Here is a 25,085-nt window from a genome sequence, read left to right as displayed (position 1 = left end):
AATAAAAATGTGAAGTAGCTATCTCTTTATTATTAAAATCCACAAATAAATTTGCTTAAAAATTTTAATTTCCTTTTTGAAAATTTGAGTTTGGAAGGAAATACTGTTAATTAATAGCTAGTTTTTAAAAATTATAAAGCAAAAAAGATTGGATGATATTATCAAAACACAAATAGATATTTCTTATTTTTTTAATCCTAAAAAGATCCAATCAATTCTTGAATAAATTATAATAAATACAAGAATGTATGAATGAGCATTTTTACATTTTAAATAAAATAATTATTTGTAAAATAAATTTTATGTGATTCATTTATCACAAATGAAAAAAAAGAATGATAAATGGTTTTGACAAATAATGAAAAGGATTCTAAAATAAACTTTAAAAATATAAATATAGATTATAAATATTTGTATTAACTAACTAATTAATTTACTATTAAATTTAAATTATTATATTCAATTATAACCTAAACCTCCCTTGTTACCATTTTTTCTCTTCATACCTTCATTATATTAACTTTCTAAATCATTAATCATGGTCTATTTATCAGAACCACTCTTTGTAATAAAATAGTTTTGAACTTTAGCTCCTGTTGAAGACTTTCCATCAGCGCTCTTTAATTGATTGTATGAAAAATAAATATTAATAAAAACTAACAACTAAAATTAATTTATACAGATTTGAATCCGAGCAACTTAAAAAATTTATTGGTCTCTTCTGCATTAGCTTCTACTTTTCCATATATTTAAGCTTTACTTTCTAAATTATCAGTTTTCTTGTTTTGCCATAAGAGTTTTCTCTTATCTGATGCATTGAGGTCTTTGCTACTATAATTTAATTTAAAAATGTTTTTCATTATATTCTATTAAAAAAGTAATAAATAAAGAATACACTGAAGTGTTGGGTTTTTATTCTTGTGTCTAAGGTTCTTTTTATTCATTTTTACTACTTTTTTACTTTTCTTTTTCATAAGAACGAGAACGTTCTCTATCTTCTTATTATTCTTTACTGCTTTTCTTCTTTTTTTATTCTTTTTTTTATTCAATCTCTTACTCATCATCCTCATCGCTTTCTTTTTATTTAGATTCTTTTTTCTTTTTCAATTTTTTTTGTTCCTTTGTTTATTATTCTTCAACTTCTTCTTATTCTTCGGCTTATTCCTATAAAGATTGTTCAGAAACCTTGGCTTTTCTTTCTTTTTCTAATTAAAAAATATTTTATTATAAGTACTTTAGCATTATACAAATTACCTTTGACAATCAAGTAATTAGGAGAGTCTCCTAAATAAATTTTAGTGCCATTTTTAAGGAATATTATTTAATTATGTTTTGCTATCTTATCATCTATGAATGTACCGTTTGCTAATTTAAAATAAAATATTTAGCTTGAAGTAAACAATGAAAATCTTTTTATTAGTACCAGATCCTAAGTCTTTAATTGTAGCACTATTTTCTAAAACGCAGATTTCGGCGTGCTTTCTTGAAATAGATTCTTGCTAAATTGGGATTTCTACCTTATCACTTCTTCCAATAATGTAAGTACTGAATAAAAAAATGAATTTTTACACTTTTGAAAATGAAAATGCTATTATAATAAACATACTTGTCCTTCTTAAGCTTCCATTTTTGAATGGTAGTTGAATCTTTACCATCTATAAGTTTGAGAATGTATCTTTTCATTTTATATAAATTTAGCTAGTTAAACTTCTATAAAAATGCTTGTAATTAATAATAAATAATATTGCTTAAGAATTAGTTATATTGATCTAAGTAGATATAATAAAAGCTAAAGATTAATAAATTTAAACCTTTTAAGATATTTAAGTTTTCAATGCACTGCTTTATAACCACTATAAAACTAAAACAAATTTAATTAACATATCAAAATACTCAAAATCAATACTTAAATTTAATTAACTTAGTTTTTATTTTAAAAGAATATATTAGGTATTTATTTTATTTTTTTATTAAAATTTTACAATTATTTTAAATTGGGTATCTAGATAAAAGAAAAATATTTTAAATAGTTAAAAAGTTTTTTTATAGCTATTTCTCTTAAATTAAATACCTAACTTTCCATCAAATATGATTAGAACTAAAGATCATTCTAAAAGAGCTAATAAGAAAATTTTATTAAATTAATTTTATTTAATTGGTTTTAAAAAGAAATAAGAAAAAAAAGATGAAGTTAAAATATATTTGTAATAGTTAGTTAATTCCATATCAAATTTACATAAAAAGCAATCTAAATTAAAAAGAAAAGGCTCAATATATATTTTATTTATTATTTAACATTTTTGATTGTTTTAAATAGTTTTTATTTTTAACTATATAAATATTCTAAATTAAATTAACTGTCTAATAAACTAATTAATTTACTCTAACTCCTCATTGATTAATGGAAAACCCTTCCCATTTTGAATAGGTATTTTTTAATTTGTAAAATTTTTTTTAGCCCTTAATATAGGCGATTCTTAATTAATGATGAATTAGAGTATATTATTTATATTTAAGATATTATTTGATTAGTGAATGATGTTTAAAAATCTAATCTTTAGCGTAAAGTTTTAATTTTAAACTTTTTGCTCTTTTAATATTTTTGATGATATATATTCCTTAAAAAAAAAAAATAATAAGTTAAATAAACTATTTTAAAAGAAAAAATAAAACAAAATTTTTAAATATAAGAAAAACAAATGTTAAAATATTCTTGATAAAAGTGGATTTCGTTTCCAAAAAGGAGGATTAATATGGATTATCGAAACAGCATTAATATAAACATAATTTAATTTCTATTTAACAAAGTAAATCAAAACAATATATCTTAAATTTTTTAGTTTAGTAGTAATTAATTAATAAATTTAATTTAAACTAAGAAATTTATTTTATTTTTTCCTTCATTAATAATTAAAAATAATATTTTGTAGAAATTTTATGAATCAATTCATCCTGTCTGTCTCTCTGTTAAAATTATTGTAGATTACTTTCTTTTTTATTTGTAGAATTTAACTTCACATTTAGAATTTATTTGAACTTTAATTAAATTTAAATTTTAAAAATTTTAGCATAATTTATATGATGAATTCTTATAAAAATAAACATTTTTCAGCTAAACATTAAATGAAAGTTTTAATTTATTTTATAGTAAAATGTTTCTTAAATTATTAAATTTATTATTTGAATAAATATATTATGATTAATAGAGAGTAAATTTACAAATAAATAAGTACTAATCAAAATTAATTAGGTCATCTTAGTGAGTGATTTAATTTTTAATTATTACATAATTGGAAATTATACAAAAATAATTTACTGAATTTAAATTTTATCATACCATATATGAATAGCCGTCATTCATTCAGTCTAGCTTTATTTTCTCATTTTGTACTATAATTTAATTTACCTTATTAAGAATAGATAGAGAACTTATTCTAAATAAGTACCTTAATTACTCTATTAGAATATAATTAAAAATTTTCAACCAAATTTCAAAGTTGTATTACCCAATAAAAAAAATCAAATTATTTCATATTTATTATATAACTCTTCTCTCCCTCCCTATTTTACCTCAATATGAGTAGGTTCATAATTTTCTTACTATATTTTATATTGTGCATTTTGTGCTTTATATTAATTTCAAATAAAACTGTGACTTTTAATTAATTTAGGTGATATAAATGTATTTTTTGTTTTACTAAATATAGACCTATTTCCTTACTAGCTATTAATTAAAAATACATTTGTATATTTTTTTATTTACAATTTTATAGATCATTTTAAATTTCAGATTAATGTATGTATGGTTAATGAATCACAAATATTGAAATATATTTTTATTGCCTTTAAAGATGAATAAACAAAACGAAATTAGTTAGATCTTTCAATAGAAATTCATTTCAAAATAAATCACCCTATTTTGATTGATTTATAATGTAATCCTTTAGTAAACTGCTTATTTGTTAAACTTAGGATTTGTTTAAAAAGATAAAGGTGCTCTTAATTAATGAGAAAAATTGGTTTTTGTTTTAAATGAAAATCTCATAGAACCAAATGATATATACTTTGCATAATAACTAATTATAGTACTGGTCTTATTATTTTAAAAGAAGGCAGTTAAAAAAATATAATTACTTTAGATTATAAATCATAAGAAAATAATAAAAAAGATACAGAATAAATAAATAAAACTTAATGTATTCAAAAGTTTTTTGCTTGATACTTGCTTTTGCGCTATTACAGATAGCATATACAGCTGACTGTGAACTTTGTACTTTTAGTATAGATGGAAAAGATGATAATGGCCCTTGTACTAATTGCGATGAAGGTACATGTACTCCAAAAAAAGGAACTATAGGAACTAGTTAATTAGCTTGTTCTATTAAAAAATGCTAGGCTGGTACTTTTAGCGAAACTGGCTATGATATTGATGGATGCACTAATTGTCTCAATGGAACTTCCTCTTTGGAAGGTTCTAAAGAATGCAATCTAATCCCTTGTGGCTATGGCTATTATAGCGAAACTGGCTACTATGATAAAAATGAAGGAGATAGAGATGATGAGTGTGAATATTGCCCATATGACAAATCCACCAAACAAGAAAATACAATAGGAGATGATGATGATACTGCTTGTGATTTACAGTTAGAAGAATGTCCTGAAGGTACATATAGTGAAACAGGTTATGATAGTGATGGAAAAGGCAGTGGATGCTAAACATGTGAGCCTGGTACTCACTCATATAAAGGTTTCAAAAAGTGTTATCTAAAAGTCTGCGGTGTTGGCACTTATAGCTCAACAGGCTATTACAATACTAGACTTAATGAGAAATGTAGAGTTTGCCCAATTGGTAAATCAACTGATAAAGAAATGACTATAGGAGATAATGATAAAGTATGTACTTTGTAATTAAAATAGTGTCCTGAAGGTAAATTTAGTACTTCAGGTTATGATGGTAATACAAATGAAAGTCAATGTAAGATGTGTAGACCTGGTACTCATTCTTTATTAGGCTCAAAAAAATGTTAACTAAGGCCTTGTGATTAAGGTTATTATAGTAGTACAGGATATTTTAATATTAATAAGGAATTGAATTGCACTGAGTGCCCTCCAGGCAAATCTACTAAGGAGCAATAGACTATAGGAAATGATGAATAAGTTTGTGATGTGTAGCTATAATTCTGTCCTTAAGGCAAATTTAGTTATTCAGGCTATGATTTTGATGGGAAAGGGAACGGATGTTCTGATTGTGAGCCAGGTACTTACTCTTTAGTAGGCTCTAAAAGATGTGATCTAACTTATTGTGGTTATGGTTATTATAACATAAATGGCTATTATAAAAATTCTAAAGAAACAGAATGCTAAAAATGCCCAATAGGTAAGTCTACCCCACAAGAAAATACATAAGGATTAGATGATAAAGTTTGCAATGTGCCATCAAATAAGTGTCCTGAAAATAAATGGAGTATTACTGGCTATGATTATGATGGAAAAGGGAAAGGATGTGAAAAATGTGAAGCAGGAACGTACTCTACTGAGGGTTCTACAGTCTGTGATCTAAGGCCTTGTGGTTATGATTTTTATAGCTAAACAGGTTTTTACAATATTAATTCAAACGAAAAATGTAAGGCTTGTCCAAAAAATACTTATACTAATGGATATATTAACAAAAGTTTAGATGATTCAATTTGTATAACTTATGAATCAAGTGAATGTGATGAAAGTGAAAGTGGAAGATATGATGATATTGAAACTACTTCAAACTCTATTATCATTAAAACTACTTTAAGTTTGATTTTATTAGTTACTCTTTTCTGAAACTGATTGATAAAGATATATTAAATATAAATTTATTATCAGAAATTAAGCTATTTATTAATATTTAATAATTATTTTTAGAGAGTTTTGTTAATGTTTATTTGTTGAAATGATTTTGAAATTTGTTTTAAATATAATTTTAAGATATTAAATATTTTAAAAATTAAATAGTTAAATATTTAGATTCCTAAAAAGAGGATTATTATGCACTATTAAATTTAAATATGATAAGGATATTAATTATTAGCACAATTTAATTCATATCTAATAAAATAAATTACACACAATAATCTACCTTAATTTTTTTTAGTTTTATATAAATTATCTTAATTTAAACCTTAGAAACATGCTTTTATTTTTATGTTAAGATGATTATAAATTTGCTTTCTACTTTTTATTTGGATACTTTGACTAAAACCTCAAAATATTTTTTTTTTAATTAAATTTTAATTTGAAGAATATTAGCAAAATTTAAATAATGAATTCTGATAAAAATAAAATAATATTTGTAAATATTTATTTAAAATAAATTAATATCAGAGTAAAACCTTTCAGAAATTAATAAATTTATTATCTTCTTTTAATTTTTTATGAATAAAAAACAGACAGTAAATTTTTTAATAAATATTTGAATACATAAATACAGTCTTTATTAGAAAAATATTAATTATTTATATAGTTAAAAAGTCTATAAATATTCATTTAAATTTTATCAGACCAAATAAGGATAGTTGTCAATGAGTCTAGTTCTTAATTAAATATTTTATTTTGTACTATAATTTAATTTATTATGCTAAGAATAGATAGATACTCTACCTCTAAATTAGATGCCATAATTACTTGATTAGAAAACCCTCCTGTAAGTAAGTACCCCTAAGAAACTAAAAACCCCTCCACATCTAAGGTAAAACATGGAGGAGGGAAGGGTTTATAGTTATTTTTTTTAAAAAATGCTATTTTGTACATTTTATTTTTGTTTGTTATTTCTAATTTAAAATAAAAATGTGACTTTTAACAAATGTAGATGGATGATAAATATAAATGTATTTATTTTAAACTAATTTTTGATTTATTTTTTTACTAGCTACTAATTAAAAATATTATTATCTAAGGCCTTGTGGTTTTAATTCTTGTATCTCAAAAGGTTTTTACAATATTAATTCAGAAGATAAAGTAAAATTTGTTTAAAAAATACTTATCTGATGGAGCTATTACCAAAAATTTAGATGATTCAGCTAAAAGGTAAAAAATTATTGCTAAATTAAGTGTGTTTAGATAAAAAAAGGATATGTTATTAAATCTAAATATATCTAAAAAATATTTGGATAATAATTATGAACATAATTTATTTCATTTTTAACAAAATAATCAATATAATCCACCTTAAACATTTTAGTTCAAAAGTAATTATGCTAATTTATGTTAAGATTGGTTCTATAATATTTTCATTGAATAATAGTTTAAAATAGTATTTTTAAAAATTTTTCATTTATAAATTTACTATAATCAATTTATTGTATATTCTTATCTATTTTTATTTACATACTAAAACTAGACTTAAAAAAATGTTCTATACCTAATTAATTAATTAATTAATTTATTTAATTTTTAATTTTTAAAATTTTAGCAAAATTTAAATGATGGATATATAAATTTTATGTATTATTAGCAAATATTAGACTCAATATTTTTAAATTTCAGCTTTAATATTACCTGAGAATAAAAATTATTCGAAAATGATTAAATTTACTATCAAACAAATTATTGAGTACAAAAATATAAATGAAAAATTAATATTACATTTGTGATTAAATTTTTAATTATTTATTTAAGCAAAAATTCATAAAACTATAATTTATTTACTAAATTTTATTTTTATATATCAACTATGAATTATCAACTAGTCAAATAATTGTTAAAACAAATATGTTATTTGTACTTTTATTTCATAGAAAGAGAGTACTTATTTACTTCCTAACTAGCTATTACCATAACACCTCAATAAGAGCACAGAGCCGAACTGAGAAAGTAACTTAAAATCATGAAATTAAACTTATTGCTCTATTAATATTTTTGATGAATATAAATTCCTAAAAAAATATCATAATAAGGTAAATAAACTATATTAAAAGATAAAATAAAACCAAATTTTTAAATATGAGAAAAACAAAGGTAAAAATATTCTTGATAAAAGTGGATTTAGTTTCCAAAAAGGAGAAGGAGGATTAATAGGGATTATCAAATCATTAATAAAAAACATAATTTAATTTCTATTAAACAAGGTAAATCAAGACAATATACCTTAAATTTTTTAGTTTAGTAGTAATTAATTTAATTTAAACTAAGAAACTTATTTTATTTTTTCTTTCATTAATAATTTAAAATAATACTTTGTAGAAATTTTATGAATAAATTCATCCTGTCTGTTTCTCTGTTAATATTATTGTAAATTACTTTCATTTTTATTTGTAGACTTTAACTAGACATTTAGAATTTATTTGAACTTTAATTAAATTTAAATTTTAAAACTTTAGCATAATTTAAATGATGAATTCTATTAAAAACAAACATATATCAGCTAAATATTTTAAATGAATATTTTACTTTATTTTATAGTAAAATGTTTCTAAAATTGTTAAATTTATTATTTTATATAAAAATATTATGAATAGCAGACAGTAAATTTACAAATAAATACTTGGATACATATATAAGTACTAATGAAAATTAGGTCTACTTTAATTATTTACTAAATTGGAAAGTGTTCAAAAATAGTTTACTGAATTTAAATTTTATCATACCAGATATGGATAGTCTTCAATCAATCAGTCTACTTAATTGATTTTCTCATTTTGTACTATAATTTAATTTGGCATATTAAAAATAGATAAAGAACTTATTCTAAATAAGTACCTTAATTACTATATTAGAAAATAATTATAAATTTTCAACCAACTTTCATGGTTGTGTTACCCTTAATTAAAAAAATCAAATTATTTCATATTTATTTTTTAACTGCCTCTCTCCCTCCCTATTTTACCTCAATATGAGTAGGTTTCATTATTTTCTTACTATATTTTATTATGTGCATTTTTTGCTTTTTATTTTAATTTCAAATAAAACTACTGGCTTTTAATTAATATAGATAATATAAATGTTTTTTTTGTTTTACTAAATATAGATCTATTTTCTTATTAACTATTAATTAAAAATATATCTTAATATTTTTTTATTTATAATTTTATAGATCATTTTAAATGTCAGATTAAGATTAATGTATGTATGGTTAATGAATGACAGATATTGAAATCTATTTTTATTGTCTTTAAAGATGAACAAACAAAACGGAATTAGTTAGATCTTTCAATAGAAATTCATTTCAAAATAAATCACCCTATTTTGATTGATTTATAATGTAATCATTTAGTAAACTACTTATTTGTTAAACTTGGGCTTTATTTAAAAAGATAGAAATGCTCTTAATTAATGAGAAAAATGGGTTTTTGTTTTATATGAAAATCTCATAGAACTAAATAATATATTCTTTGCATAAAACTAATTATAGTACTGGTCTTATTATTTTAAATTAAGGCAGTTAAGAAAACATAATTAATTTAGATAATAAATTATAAGAAAATAATAAAAAAGATACAGAATAAATAAATAAAACTTAATGTATTCAAAAGTTTTTTGTTTGATACTTGCTTTTGCTCTATTATAGATAGCATATACAGCTGACTGTGAACGTTGTACTTTTAGTGCAGATGGAAAAGATGATAAGGGCCTTTGTACTCAATGCGAAGAAGGTACATGTACTCCAGAAAAAGGAACTATAGGAACTAGTTAATTAGCTTGTTCTATTAAAAAATGCTAGGCTGGTTAATTTAGCGAAACTGGATATGATTCTGATGGAAAGGGGAAAGGATGCACTAATTGTAACCCAGGTACTTACTCTTTGGAAGGTTCTACAGAATGCAATCTAATTCCTTGTGGCTATGGATATTATAGCGAAACAGGCTACTACGATAAAAAGGAAGGAAATAGAGATGATTATTGTGATGAATGCTCATAAGGCAGGTCCACCACAAAAGAAAATACAATAGGAGATTATTATGATGATGATGATGATATTATTTGTGATTTACAGTTAGAAGAATGTCCTGAAGGTACATATAGTGATACAGGTTATGATAGTGATGGAAAAGGCAGTGGATGCTAAACATGTGAGCCTGGTACTCATTCAAGATAAGGTTCAAAGTGGTGTTCTCTAAAAGTCTGCGGTGTTGGCACTTATAGCTATAATGGCTATTACAATACTAGAGCTAATGAGAAATGTAGAGTTTGCCCAATTGGTAAATCAACTGATAAAGAAATGACTATAGGAGATAATGATAAAGTATGTACGTTGTAATTAAAATAGTGTCCTGAAGGTACATTTAGTACTTCAGGTTATGATGGTAATACAAAAGAAAGTCAATGTAAGACGTGTAAATCTGGTACTCATTCTTTATAAGGCTCAAAATCATGTTAACTAAGACCTTGTGATTAAGGTTATTATAGTAGTACAGGATATTTTAATATTAATAAGGAATTGAATTGCACTGAGTGCCCTCCAGGCAAATCTACTAAGGAGCAATAGACTATAGGAATAGATGAAAAAGTTTGTGATGTGTAGCTATAATTCTGTCCTTAAGGCAAATTTAGTAAGTCAGGCTATGATTTTGACGGGAAAGGGAAAGGATGTTCTGATTGTTAGCCAGGTACTTACTCTTTAGTAGGCTCTAAAACATGCGATCTAACATATTGTGGTTATGGTTATTATAACATAAATGGCTATTATAAACATTCTAAAGAAGCAGAATGCTAATAATGCCCAATAGGTAAATCTACCCCGCTAGAAAATACATAAGGAACAGATGATAAAGTTTGCAGTGTGCCATCAAATAAGTGTCCTGAAAATAAATGGAGTAATTCAGGTTATGACTATGATGGAAAAGGGAAAGGATGTAAATATTGTGAATCAGGGACGTTCTCTATTGAGGGTTCTACAACCTGTGATCTAAAGCCTTGTGGTTATAATTCTTATAGCTAAACAGGTTTTTACATTACTAATTAAAATGAAGAATGTAAGGCTTGTCCAGAAAATACTTATACTAATGGATATATTAATAAAAGTTTGGATGATTCAATTTGTTTATCTTATAATTCAAGTGATTGTGATGAAAGTGAAAGTGAAAGTGAAAGTGAAAGCGAAAGTGAAAGATATGATGATATTGAAACTACTTCAAACTCTATTATCATTAAAACTACTTTAAGTTTGATTTTATTAGTTGCTCTTTTCTGAAACTGGTTGATAAAAATATATTAAATATAAATTTATTATCATAAATTAAGCTATTTATTAATATTTAATACTTATTTTTAAAGAGTTTTGTTAATGTTTACATTTATTTTTATTATGCGCTTTCTTTCGAATTTAAATATTATAAGGATATTAATTATTATCATAATTTAATTAATATTTAACAAAATAAATTACACACAATAATCTGCCTTAATTTTTTTAGTTTTTGTTGTAATTATCTTAACTTATACTTAGAAAAATGCTTTATTTTTATGTTAAGATGATTATAAATTTACTTTCTGCTTTTTATTTGGATACTTTGACTAAAATCTCAAAAAATTTTTTATTTTTAATTAAATTTTAATTTGAAAAATATTAGCAAAATTTAAATAATGAATTCTGAAAAAAATAAAATAATATTTGTAAATATTTAGTGAAATATTTATTTAAAATTAATTAAAATCAAAGTAAAAGCTATCAGAATTTAATAAATTTATTATCTTCTTTTAATTTTTTATGAATAAAAATAAATATTTGAATACATAAATACAGTCTACTTTATTATTATAATATTAATTATTTATCTAATTGAAAAGTCAAAAAAAAATTATTTAAATTTTATCATAACAAATAAGGATAGTTTTCGATGAGTCTAGCTCTTAACTAAATTTTTTATTTTGTACTATAATTTAATTTATTATGCTAAGAATAGATAGATACTCTATCTCTAAATTAGATGCCATAATTAATTTATTAGAAAACCCTCCTGTAAGTAACCTTAAGTAACTAAAAATACCTAAGGTAAAACATGGAGGAGGGAAGGGTGTATATTTATTGTTCTTACCATATGCTATTTTGTACATTTTATTATTATTTGTTATTTCTAATTTAAAATAAAAATGTGACTTTTAACAAATGTAGATGGATGATAAATGTATTTATGTTAAACTAATTTTTGATTTATTTTTTTACTAGCTGCTAATTAAAAATATATTTGAATAAATTTGTATTTGCAATTTTATAGATCGCTTTATATTTAAGATTAAAGTAAGTATAGTTAATGAAAAATACAGATATCCATTTTTATTGGCTTCAAAGAAGAACTAACAAAAAGGAATTAGATTTTTCAAAAGAAATAATTCCATAATAAATCTTTATCTTGATTGGTTTATAATTTTATCTTTTATCAAACTGCTATATTGTTACACTTGGTGTTTTAAATAATATAAAACGAAATGATATACTCTTTATAGGATAATTAATTATAGTACTTGTCTTATTTTTTTAAATTTAGGCTGTAAGAAAATTATAATTATTATAGATTATAAATTACAAATAATTAATAAAAATGAAACAGAATAAATGAATAAATAAACTTAATGAATTCAAAACTTATTATTTGATTTTTGCTTTCTCTATATTACAGGGAGCATATACAGTTGACTGTGAACTTTTGAATTTTAGTATAGATTGAAAAGATGATGATAGTCCTTATTCTCCATTCGATGAAGGTACATGTACTCTAGAAAGAGCAACTAAAGGAACTTATTAATTAATTTGTGTTGCTAGAAAATGATAGGTAGGTATATATAGCGCAACTGACTATGATTTTGATGCAAAGGAGAATCGATAAGATGTTTGTGAAAATGTAACTTACTCTTTGAAAGGTTCTACAAAATGAAATCTAATCCCTTGTGGGTATGGCTATTATAGTGAAACAAGCTACTAAGATAGAAATGAGGGAGATAGAGATGAAATTTGTGACTATTGTTTACATTATAAATCCAACAAACAATAAAATACAAAAGGAGATAATGATTCTGCTTGTGCCCTGAATGGTATAAAGTGAATCATGTTATGATAGTGATGGAAATGGTAATGGATGTTAAGGCTGTAAGACTTGTACTTTTCCTGAACAAGGTTTATCTTTTTATTATCTAGATTATGGTTTTTATTGCTAAGCAGGATATTCCGATAGTAGATATAATGTTAAATATAATCGTTGCCTAAATGATAAATCAACCAAAAAGAAATTACAACAAGAGATAATGATTCAGTTTGTACTTAAAATAGTATCTTGATGGTATATATAACAAAAAAATATTATTAAAAGCTTTCTAAAGAAACTAAATACTTAAAAGTACAAAAAGAATAGATGATTCAGTATGCAGTATGAGATTTCATTAGTGTCCTGAAGGTAAATGGAGTGATATAGGTTATGATTTTAATGGAAATTGAAAGGATGGATGTCAAGAATATGATGTTGGAACATACTCTTTCGAGGGTTCTACAATCTATTACCTAAGGCCTTGTGGTTTTGATTCTTATATCTCAACAGGTTTTTACAATATTAATTAAGAAGATAAAGTAAAATTTGTTTAAAAAATACTTATCTGATGGAGCTATTACCAAAAATTTAGATGATTCAGCTAAAAGGGAAAAAAGTATTGCTAAATTAAGTGTGCTTAGATATAAAAAGGATATGCTATTAAATCTAAATATATCTAAAAACTATTTGGATAATAATAATGAACATAATTTATTTCATTTTTAACAAAATAATCAATATAATCCAAAAGTAATAATGCTAATTTACACTAAGATTGGTTCTATAATATTTTAATTGAATAATAGTTTAAAATAGTGTTTTTAAAAATTTTTCATTTATCAATTTACTATAATCAATTTATTGTATATTCTTATCTATTTTTATTTACATACTTAAACTAACCTAATTAATTTAATTTTTTATTTTTAAAATTTTAACATGATTTAAATGATGGATATATAAATTTTATGTATTATTAACAAATATTAGACTCAATATTTTTAAATTTCAGCTTTAATATTACCTCAGAATAAAAATTATTCTAAAATGAATTAAGGCAGTTAAGAAAACATAATTAATTTAGATAACAAATTATAAGAAAATAATAAAAAAAGATACAGAATAAATAAATAAAACTTAATGTATTCAAAAGTTTTTTGTTTGATACTTGCTTTTGCTCTATTATAGATAGCATATACAGCTGACTGTGAACGTTGTACTTTTAGTGCAGATGGAAAAGATGGTAAGGGCCCTTATACTCAATGCGAGGAAGGTACATGTACTCCAGAAAAAGGAACTATAGGAACTAGTTAATTAGCTTGTTCTATTAAAAAATGCTAGGCTGGTTAATTTAGCGAAACTGGATATGATTCTGATGGAAAGGGGAAAGGATGCACTAATTGTGACGATGGAACTTACTCTTTGGAAGGTTCTACAGAATGCAATCTAATCCCTTGTGGTTATGGATTTTATAACAAAACAGGCTACTACGATATAAATGAAAAAGATAGAGATTATGAATGTGAGCATTGCCCATATGCAGGTCCACCACAAAAGAAAATACTATAGGAGATTATTAATATGATGATGAAAATATTATTTGTGATTTAAAGTTAGAAGAATGTCCTGAAGGTACATATAGTGATACAGGTTATGATAGTGATGGAAAAGGCAGTGGATGCTAAAAATGTGAGCCTGGTACTCATTCAGGAAAACGTTCAATGGAGTGTTATCTAAAAGTCTGCGGTGTTGGCACTTATAGCTCAACAGGCTATTACAATACTAGAAATTATGAGAAATGTACAGTTTGCCCAATTGGTAAATCAACTGATAAAGAAATGACTATAGGAGATAGTGATAAAGCATGTACAGTGTAATTTAAATAGTGTCCTGAAGGTACATTTAATACTACAGGTTATGATGAAAATACAAATGAAAGTCAATGTAAGATGTGTAGACCTGGTACTCATTCTTTATCAGGCTCAATAAATTGTGAACTAATACCTTGTGATTATGGTTATTATAGTAGTACAGGATATTACAATTTTAATGAGGAAGATTGCACTGAGTGCCCTCCAGGCAAATCTACTAAGGAGAAATAGACTATAGGAGAAGATGAAAAAGTTTGTGATGTGTAGCTATAATTCTGTCCTTAAGGTAAATTTAGTTATTCAGGCTATGATTTTGACGGGAAAGGGAACGGATGCTCTGATTGTAAGCCAGGTACTTACTCTTTGGAAGGTTCTACAGAATGCAATCTAATCCCATGTGGCTATGGATTTTATAACATAAATGGCTATTATAATAATTCTAAAGAAACAGAATGCTAAAAATGCCCAATAGGTAAATCTACCCCGCTAGAAAATACATAAGGAACAGATGATAAAGTTTGCAGTGTGCAATCATATAAGTGTCCTGAAAATAAATGGAGTAATACAGGTTATGACTATGATGGAAAAGGTAAAGGATGTAAACATTGTGAAGCAGGAACCTACTCTACTGAGGGTTCTACAGTCTGTGATCTAAAGCCTTGTGGTTATAATTCTTATAGCTCAACAGGTTTTTACACTATTAATTAAAAAGAAGAATGTAAGGCTTGCCCAAAAAATACTTATACTAATGAATAAATTAACAAAAGTTTAAATGATTCAATTTGTATACCTTATTATTCAAGTGAATATGATGAAAGTGAAAGTGAAAGTGAAAATAAAAGTGAAAGTGAACGATATGATGATATTGAAACTACTTCAAGCTCTATTATCATTAAAACTACTTTAAGTTTGATTTTATTAGTTGCTCTTTTCTGAAACTGGTTGATAAAAATATATTAAATATAAATTTATTATCAGAAATTAAGCTATTTATTAATATATACTTATTTTTAGAGAGTTTTGTTAATGTTTACATATATTTGTTGAAATGATTTTGAAATTTGTTTTTAGATATAATTTTAAGATATTAAAAATTTAAAAAATTAAATAGTTAAATATTTAGATTCCTAAAAAGAGGATTATTATGCACTATCAAATTTAAATATGATAAGCATATTAATTATTATCATAATTATATTCATATTTAACAAAATAAATCACACACAATAATCTACCTTAATTTTTTTAGTTTTTGTTGTAATTATCTTAATTTAAACTTAGAAACATGCTTTCATTTTTATGTTAAGATGATTATAAATTTACTTTCTGCTTTTTATTTGGATACTTACTTTGACTAAAATCTCTTAATATTTTTTATTTTTAATTAAATTTTAATTTGAAAAATATTAGCAAAATTTAAATAATGAATTCTGATAAAAATAAAATAATATTTGTAAATATTTAGTTAAATATTTATTTAAAATTAATTAATATCGAAATAAAAGCAATCAGAAATTAATAAATTTATTATCTTCTTTTAATTTTTTATGAATAAAAAACAGACAGTAAATTTATAAATAAATATATGAATACACAAATGCAGTCTACTTTATTAGAATAATATTAATTATTTATATAATTAAAAAGTCTATAAAAAATCATTTAAATTTTATCACCAAATAAGGATAGTTGCCAATGAGTCTAGCTCTTAATTAAATTTTTTATTTTTTACTATAATTTAATTTATTATGCTAAGAATAGATAGATACTCTACCTCTAAATTAGATGCCATAATTAATTGATTAGAAAACCCTCCTGTAAGTAACCCTAAGTAACTAAAATATCTATGGTAAAACATGAAGGAGGGAAGGGTGATAGTTATTGTTCTTACCACATGCTATTTTGTAAATTTTATTTTTGTTTGTTATTTCTAATTTAAAATAAAAATGTGACTTTTAACAAATGTAGATGATAAACACAAATATATTTATGTTAAACTAATTTTAGATAGATTTATTTTTTTACTAGCTACTAATTAAAAATAAATTTGAATAAATTTGTATTTGCAATTTTATAGATCGCTTTATATTTAAGATTAAAGCAAGTATAGTTAATGAAAAATACAGATATCCATTTTTATTGGCTTCAAAGAAGAACTAACAAAAAGGAATTAAATCTTTCAAAAGATATTCATTCCATAATAAATAATCTTTATTTTGATTGATTTATAATTTTATCCTTTACCAAACTGCTATATTTTTACACTTGGTGTTTTAAATAATATAAAACCAAATGATATACTCTTTAATTAATTATAGTACTGGTCTTATTTTTTTAAATTTAGGCTGTTAAGAAAATTAAAATTATTTTAGAAAATAGATTACAAATAATTTATTAAAATGAAAAAGAATATATGAATAAATAAATTTAATGAATTAAAAACTTTTTTGTTTGATACTCGCTTTCACTCTATTACAGGGATCATATACAGCTAACTGTGAACTTTGCAATTTTAGTATAGATTGAAAAGATGATGATAGTCCTTATATTCCATTCGATATTCGATGAAGGTACACGTACCGTACATACGTTTGAATAAGGAGGGTTTTTTTAAAGTTATTTTTAAAATTTTTACTCCTTAATTTGTAAAATTTTTTTTAGCCTTTAATATTGGTGATTCTTAAATAATGATGAATTAGAATATATTAAGATCTTATTTGATCAGTGAATGAAGTTTAAAAATTTAATCTTTAGCTTAAAGTTTTAATTTTAAACTTATTGCTCTTTTAATATTTTTGATGAATATAAATTCCTAAAAAAATATCATAATAAGGTAAATAAACTATATTGAAATTTAAAATAAAACCAAATTTTTAAATATGAGAAAAACAAAGGTAAAAATATTCTTGATAAAAGTGGATTTAGTTTCGAAAAAGGAGAAGGAGGATTAATAGGAATTATCAAATCATTAATAAAAAACATAATTTAATTTCTATTTAACAAAGTAAATCAAGACAATATACATTAAATTTTTTAGTTTAGTAGTAGTTAATTTAATTTAAACTAAGAAACTTATTTTATTTTTTCTTTCATTAATAATATAAAATAATACTTTGTAGAAATTTTATGAATAAATTAATCCTTTCTGTCTCTCTGTTAATATTATTGTAAATTACTTTAATTTTGATTTGTAGACTTTAACTAGACATTTAGAATATATTTGAACTTTAATTAAATTTAAATTTTTTAAATTTTAGCATAATCTAAATGATGAATTCTATTAAAAACAAACAAATATCAGCTAAATATTTTAAATTGATATTTTACTTTATTTAAAAGTAAAATGTTTGGTTAAATTTATTATTTAATATAAATATATTATGAATAAAACACAGTAAATTAACAAATAAATACTTGGATACATAAATAAGTACTAATGAAAATTAGGTCTACTTTTTTACTTAATTTAAATTTTTTCATGCAAGATCTGGGTAGTCTTCAGTCAATCAGTCTACTTAATTGATTTTCTCATTTTCTACTATAATTTAACTTACCAAATTTAGAATAGATAAAGAACTTATTCTAAATAAGTACCTTAATTACTATATTAGAAAATAATTATAAATTTTCAACCAACTTTCATGGTTGTGTTACCCAAATAGTTGTTAAAATGTAGAAAAGTAGAAAAGTTCAGACAGGTTATAATACAAATTATGGTATATAAAAATTGATTTTAAAATAATTATTTATAATTTAGAATATCTGATTAGATGAATCTAATTATGAGGATATTTGAGATATGTATGATGTAAATTAATTAAAAATAGATTTATGAAAATGAGTCTAATATGCTGATTTTTTGCAAGTGACAAGAGTTGACTATGGCAATAATCTCTATATTAAAATATAATTAAATGAAAAATATTAAATACATATAAATTACATGAATTTTGTTAATGAATATAAATACAAATAATTATTCTTTTTAATTATTTTAATTTATTTATTTTTCTAAAAGCTTCAATTAGAAAATAACTAAATAATTTTGTGAAAAATATTACTAAGATCACTAAATTAAAATAGTGCATTTTATTATTAAAAGTTTTCTTTAAGATAATTTTTTATGTAATTAATTAAATTTTTATCTTTTGGATCAAATTCGAAATACCCTGTGAGTTAATCGAATAAAGATTTTTAACTAAATTAGGAAAACTAGCCGTGAAATACTATTTATAGAAAATAAAGCCTCAATTTTACAAAAATTTCCTGGCTAAATATTTGCAAATTAGCAAACTATTTTATATTTATTTTAATCTACTTCAGAAAAAGATTTAAGATAATAGTCAATTTGTTAATATATTTATTTAATTGCTCTTTTTCATAAGAAATTTAACTGTCTTTTTTGTATTCAATTTAATATTCTATTAGATGTTGTTACTTTAATACTTTACTAATTTCTAACTCAAGCTACTCAGCATTTTTTTAAACTTAAAATATTGTTTATTTTGAAAGGCAATTATAAAAGACAGTTTCTAACAACCTATTATCTTTAATTAACATGTTAATTTTTGAAATTTTTTAATTAAAATTATAAGTATTACAAGTACATTTTACTGATGGTGCAGTCTATAACTATTCTAATATATTCAAATGATAAGTATGTAAGTTTTCTTTTTTTATTATTTTAACCTTGTTAATTGCTTGGGGATTAACAAAATTAATGAAAAATTTTATTATTCTGCATATTATTTAATAAATTAATATGTATTTATTCATTTATAATAACTTAATTTTATAGTCTCTCATATTAATGTTTTTTATTTTCTGGATTTACAAGTTTGCAGAATCTTGAATTTCTTATTGGTATTTAGCCAAATAATTTTATTAGCATAAATGCAAAAACATTTTTCAAAGTTATAGGTAATATTTTAAGTTTCAAAACTAAATGCTCAACCAATAGTAATATACTTTTTAGTGCAGATAATATTATTTTTAGAATACCAAAAAAAGGACTGATAATTAGAATTTGTAAGATGGGAAAGACAAAAGGAATATTTAGACTACTTCTATTGAATTTATCATAAAAGATAATTGAAGCTGTATGTTATTAAAAAAAATACTAAATTTTCAAGGGAAATTATTATTAAGAGTAATGACTAGAGTAGTATTAGGAAAATTCCAAATATTCTTAATATAATATTAGTATATATTATGCCATATACTAAGTAAACAAAAAAATAATTTAAAAAATATGTGCATATCGTAAACCTAAAACAGCATTCTCCAAATATTTCTTCATCATCGTCAACTTATTCTACTTATAAACTTTATAATAGCTTTTTTTAAATTCTTTATCTCACAGTTTATTTAATATCCTAGAAATTTTCATATAGAGTTCTTAAATTTTTGCCTTCAGAATTTTTTTTACAAAATACAACTTTAATACCAAAATTTCCATAAATTACATTTTCCATTAAAGTATTTATGGAAGAAATCACTGTATTATTTATCCAATTCTACTCTATTTTCCAAAAGTATTTTTACCTCTATGCTAAGAAACTGTCTACTGGTAAATCTTTATAGGCCTTTCTTATACTAATACTTTCAAACTTGTATTGTATTTTTAATAGTTTTTTCTAAAATGACTCTAGTTTATAATAATTAAGGAAAGATAAGCAATCATTAAATAACTCTATGCAAGTACTTTGGCTAGATTTTATCTTTTCTTTGAATGAATTTATGATAAAAATTCCTAAAACTTTTTCAAAAACTCTTTAATAATCTTAATTGTTGAGTTTTAATACATTTGGACTGAAGACATTTTTCAAAACTTCAATGTAAATGTACAGATCTAAATTTTTTTTGTATGAAAATAAAAATTCAGTCCACTTTAGCTATCTGACTATTTCGCTGATCAAATCAATAATAGGACAATTCAATAATTAATCTTAGATATCTTTTTAATTGAATATGTTTAATCTTTTCAAATAATTTATTTCAGGTTAAATATCAATAAAATTGCTGTCTAGATATTCATCTAATCCTAATTTTTTCTTGATAGTCACATGGACTCCTATCAGACAGTTGAGTAATTGAAAAGGTATATCATAAAACAAAGTATAAATCCCATTTTTAAAGTTAATATATCTCTTATTTAGCCTGAAATATTTCCATTTTTTAGCTCTGATCCTCTTATTTGTGTCTTCGTTAAGTATGCTAGAGTAAATTTTAAAAATAAAAATGTTAAAATTTTCAAATATTTGAAAAGTAAATTAATTAATTTATTACATGCTATATTTTTCTAAAAGATCTTTTGATTTGTATTTTATTTACATTTCAGTTTTCGGAATATATAAATTCTTATAGATCTGCCATTTTTGTTATTATCCTTCCTGCAAATGTCTAAATATTTTATAAAAATAAATTGTTTATATAAAACTTAAGGCTTATATAAAATTTTATTTATTTACGTAGTAAAAGCTCCATATTATTCAATATCTTGAAGCTGTTTTTTAATTAACGAATCTCCAAATTTTTAGTTTTTCATAATATTTTATCTGCAATCTTAGTTTATTAAATTCAAATGACTCTATATTTCAAAATTATTGCAATTTAAAGGAAATTAATCCTATTATTAGCTCTATATATTCTCCAAACAGTTTAATGGTTTTATAGTAATTTTTTTTATTTCTTGCTGCTTTATTTTACCATTTATATCATTGTTTATTATCTTAAAAAGTTTTACTTCTCGGAGCTTCTCTAAAAGTGGATGCAATATATTTTAAATATTTTGCAAATCATATGATTCAAAAAGGTTTTCTTAGTAATAGTTTTTTTTAACTAAGTCAATTATGTGGCTGTCCATCAAAAATTTCTTTTCTTTTAAGGTTTTAGCTTTTAAAATTTGTCAATTTGAGTTAAAAAAATATACCTATTAGATAAAGGTATAGAGTATTTGAATAATTAAGTCTTATAAAAGCAAATTTATAATACACAGTTTAGTTTACATCGTTTTCTCAGATTTTTATGATTTTAATAGGGTATGGTATATTTTTAATTAAATTTATATTAGAAATAGATAATAGATTAATTAAAAAAATCAAATTATTTCATATTTATTATTTAACTGCCTCTCTCCCTCCCTATTTTACCTCAATATGAGTAGGTTTTATAATTTTCTTACTATATTTTATTTTGTGTATTTTTTTCTTTTTGTTTTAATTTCAAATAAAACTGTGACTTTTAATTAATTTTGATGATATAAATGTATTTTTTGTTTTACTAAATATAGATCTATTTTCTTACTAGCTATTAATTAAAAATTCATTTGAGTATTTTTTTATTTACAATTATATAGATCATTTTAAATGTCAGATTAATGTATGTATGGTTAATGAATGAAAAATATTGAAATATATTTTTATTGTCTTTAAAGATGAACAAACAAAACGGAATTAGTTAGATCTTTCAATAGAAATTCATTTCAAAATAAATCACCCTATTTTGATTGATTTATAATGTAATCCTTTAGTAAACTACTTATTTGTTAAACTTCTTTATTTAAAAAGATTAAAATGCTCTTAATTTATGAAAAAAACTAGTTTTTGTTTTAAATGAAAATCTCATAGAACCAAATGATATATACTTTGCATAATAACTAATTATAGTACTAGTCTTATTATTTTAAATTAAGTCAGTTAAGAAAACATAATTAATTTAGATAATAAATTATAAGAAAATAATAAAAAAGATACAGAATAAATAAATAAAACTTAATGTATTCAAAAGTTTTTTGTTTGATACTTGCTTTTGCTCTATTATAGATAGCATATACAGCTGACTGTGAGCTTTGTACTTTTAGTATAAATGGAAAAGATGATAAGGGCCCTTGTACTAAATGCGATGAAGGTACATGTACTCCACGAAAAGGAACTATAGGAACTAGTTAATTAGCTTGTTCTATTAAAAAATGCTAGGCTGGTTAATTTAGCTAAACTGGATATGATTCTGATGAAGAGGGGAAGGGATGCACTAATTGTCGCGATGGAACTTACTCTTTGGAAGGTTCTACAGAATGCAATCTAATCCCTTGTGGCTATGGCTATTATAGCGAAACAGGTTACTACAATAAAAATAAAGGATTTAAAAGAGAGTTATGTGAAAAATGCCCAGTTTATAGGACCACCTCAAAAGAAAATACAATAGGATATTAAGATGAGGAAGGTGAAGATACTATTCATACTATTTGTGATTTACAGTTAGAAGAATGTCCTGAAGGTACATATAGTGGAACAGGTTATGATAGTGATGGAAAAGGCAGTGGATGCTAAAAATGTGAGCCTGGTACTCACTCAAATAAAGGTGAAATGGGGTGTTTTCTAAAAGTCTGTGGTATTGGCACTTATAGCAAAAATGGATATGACAATGGTTTTATTATAGGCAAATGTAGAAAATGCCCACTTGATAAATCAACTGATAAAGAAATGACTATAGGAGATAGTGATAAAGCATGTAATTTGTAATTAAAAGTGTGTCCTGAAGGTACATTTAGTACTACAGGTTATGATGGTAATATAAAAGGTAAAGAATGTATGAAGTGTAGATCTGGTACTTATTCTGAATTAGGCTCAAAATATTGTTTACTAAAGCCTTGTGATTATGGTTATTATAGTAGAACAGGATATTTCAATGTTTAATAGGATTTTGATTGCACTAAGTGCCCTCCAGACAAAACTACTAGGGAGCAAAAGACAAAAGGAGAAGATGAAAAAGTTTGTGATGTGTAGCGATAATTCTGTCCTTAAGATAAATATAGTGGTTCAGGCTATGATTCTGATGGGAAAGGGAAAGGGAACGGATGTTCTGATTGTGAGCCAGGTACTCACTCTTTAGTAGGCTCTACAAGGTGTGATATAAAGTATTGTGGTTATGGTTATTATAACATAAATGGCTATTATTATATTTCTAAAGAGACAGAATGTTAACAATGCCCAATAGGTAAGTCTACCCCACAAGAAAATACATAAGGAATAGATGATAAAGTTTGCAGTGTGCAATCAAATAAGTGCCCTGAAGGTAAATGGAGTAATACAGGTTATGATTATGATGGAAAAGGGAAAGGATGTGAAGAATGTGATGGAGGAACGTACTCTACTGAGGGTTCTACAAGCTGTGATCTAAGGCCTTGTGCTTAGTAATTTTATAGCGAAACAGGTTATTACAATATTAATTCAAAAGAAAAATGTAAGGCTTGTCCATAAAATACTTATACTAATGTACATATTAACAAAAGTTTAGATGATTCAATTTGTATACCTTATTAGTCAAGTATTTTTGAAAGTGAAAGATATGCTTCAAACTCTATTATCATTAAAACTACTTTAAGTTTTGTTTTATTAGTTGCTCTTTTCTGAAACTGATTGATAAAAATATATTAAATATAAATTTATTATCAGAAATTAAGCTATTTATTAATATTTAATACTTATTTTTAGAGAGTTTTGTTAATGGTTACATTTATTTGTTGAACTGATATTGAAATTTGTTTTTAAATATAATTTTAAGATATTAAAAATTTAAAAAATTAAATAGTTAAATATTTAGATTCCAAAAAAGAGGATTATTATGCACTATCAAATAGATAAGGATATTAATTATTAGCATAATTTAATTCATATTTAATTTATATATAAATATTTAAATACATTAAGTCAGTATACTTTATTAGTATAATATTAATTATTTATCAAATTGAAAAGCCTATAAAAAATCATTTAAATTTTATCATACCAAATAAGGATAGTTGTCAATGAGTCTAGCTCTTAATTAAATTTTTTATTTTGTACTAAAATTTAATTTATTATGCTAAGAATATATAGATACTTTACCTCTAAATTAGATGCTTTAATTACTTGATTAGAAAACCCTCCTGTACTAGGTAACTAAAAATATTAAATAAATCTAAGGTAAAACATGGAGGAGGGAAGGGTGTATAGTTATTGTTCTTACCATATGCTATTTTATACATTTTATTTTTGTTTGTTTGTTATTTCTAATTTAAAATAAAAATGTGACTTTTAACAAATGTAGATGGATGATTTATATAAATGTATTTATGTTAAACTAATTTTAGATTTATTTTTTTACTAGATACTAATTAAAAATATTTTTGAATAAATTTGTATTTGCAATTTTATAGATCGCTTTATATTTAAGATTAAAGTAA

The 25,085-nt window shown here is 23.1% G+C and overlaps 7 protein-coding genes across 7 annotated transcripts; 5 read left to right on the top strand and 2 right to left on the bottom strand. All coding sequences in view use genetic code 6, as the record gives it.

The window, feature by feature from the left end:
- Nucleotides 1-459: 459 nt before the first annotated feature.
- On the bottom strand, nt 460-1,770 carry TTHERM_00548310 (FHA domain protein; the record flags this gene model as incomplete). The annotated part of the gene is made up of 6 exons (XM_971586.3): nt 1,607-1,770; nt 1,424-1,545; nt 1,255-1,365; nt 896-1,205; nt 681-831; nt 460-618 (listed from the first exon to the last, which is right to left on the bottom strand). Exons 1-6 carry the CDS (start codon nt 1,681-1,683, stop codon nt 460-462), a joined length of 930 nt encoding a protein of 309 aa, XP_976679.2. The 5' UTR covers nt 1,684-1,770.
- Nucleotides 1,771-4,194: 2,424 nt separating this feature from the next.
- TTHERM_00548320 (hypothetical protein) lies at nt 4,195-5,817 on the top strand (the record flags this gene model as incomplete). Its single annotated transcript, XM_971587.2, has 1 exon — nt 4,195-5,817. One exon carries the CDS (start codon nt 4,195-4,197, stop codon nt 5,815-5,817), a length of 1,623 nt encoding a protein of 540 aa, XP_976680.2.
- A 3,673-nt stretch (nt 5,818-9,490) lies between these two features.
- On the top strand, nt 9,491-11,161 carry TTHERM_00548330 (hypothetical protein; the record flags this gene model as incomplete). The annotated part of the gene is made up of 1 exon (XM_971588.1): nt 9,491-11,161. One exon carries the CDS (start codon nt 9,491-9,493, stop codon nt 11,159-11,161), a length of 1,671 nt encoding a protein of 556 aa, XP_976681.1.
- A 1,866-nt stretch (nt 11,162-13,027) lies between these two features.
- TTHERM_000548329 (transmembrane protein, putative) lies at nt 13,028-13,213 on the top strand (the record flags this gene model as incomplete). Its single annotated transcript, XM_012795272.1, has 1 exon — nt 13,028-13,213. One exon carries the CDS (start codon nt 13,028-13,030, stop codon nt 13,211-13,213), a length of 186 nt encoding a protein of 61 aa, XP_012650726.1.
- A 916-nt stretch (nt 13,214-14,129) lies between these two features.
- On the top strand, nt 14,130-15,796 carry TTHERM_00548340 (hypothetical protein; the record flags this gene model as incomplete). Its single annotated transcript, XM_971589.2, has 2 exons — nt 14,130-14,621; nt 14,786-15,796. The coding sequence occupies 2 exons, from the start codon at nt 14,130-14,132 to the stop codon at nt 15,794-15,796; spliced, it is 1,503 nt and encodes a 500-aa protein (XP_976682.2).
- Nucleotides 15,797-19,987: 4,191 nt separating this feature from the next.
- Nucleotides 19,988-21,407, bottom strand: TTHERM_00548350 (hypothetical protein; the record flags this gene model as incomplete). The annotated part of the gene is made up of 4 exons (XM_971590.2): nt 19,988-20,081; nt 20,129-21,076; nt 21,149-21,262; nt 21,331-21,407. 4 exons carry the CDS (start codon nt 21,405-21,407, stop codon nt 19,988-19,990), a joined length of 1,233 nt encoding a protein of 410 aa, XP_976683.2.
- Nucleotides 21,408-22,635: 1,228 nt separating this feature from the next.
- Nucleotides 22,636-24,273, top strand: TTHERM_00548360 (hypothetical protein; the record flags this gene model as incomplete). The annotated part of the gene is made up of 1 exon (XM_971591.1): nt 22,636-24,273. One exon carries the CDS (start codon nt 22,636-22,638, stop codon nt 24,271-24,273), a length of 1,638 nt encoding a protein of 545 aa, XP_976684.1.
- Nucleotides 24,274-25,085: the final 812 nt, after the last annotated feature.

This window comes from Tetrahymena thermophila (assembly GCF_000189635.1).
Source record: "Tetrahymena thermophila SB210 genomic scaffold scf_8254823, whole genome shotgun sequence".
In the NCBI taxonomy this organism is placed as follows: Eukaryota; Ciliophora; class Oligohymenophorea; order Hymenostomatida; family Tetrahymenidae; genus Tetrahymena; species Tetrahymena thermophila.
The sequence above is the reverse complement of the archived record's forward strand: the minus strand, read 5'-3'. Positions and strand labels throughout refer to the sequence as shown.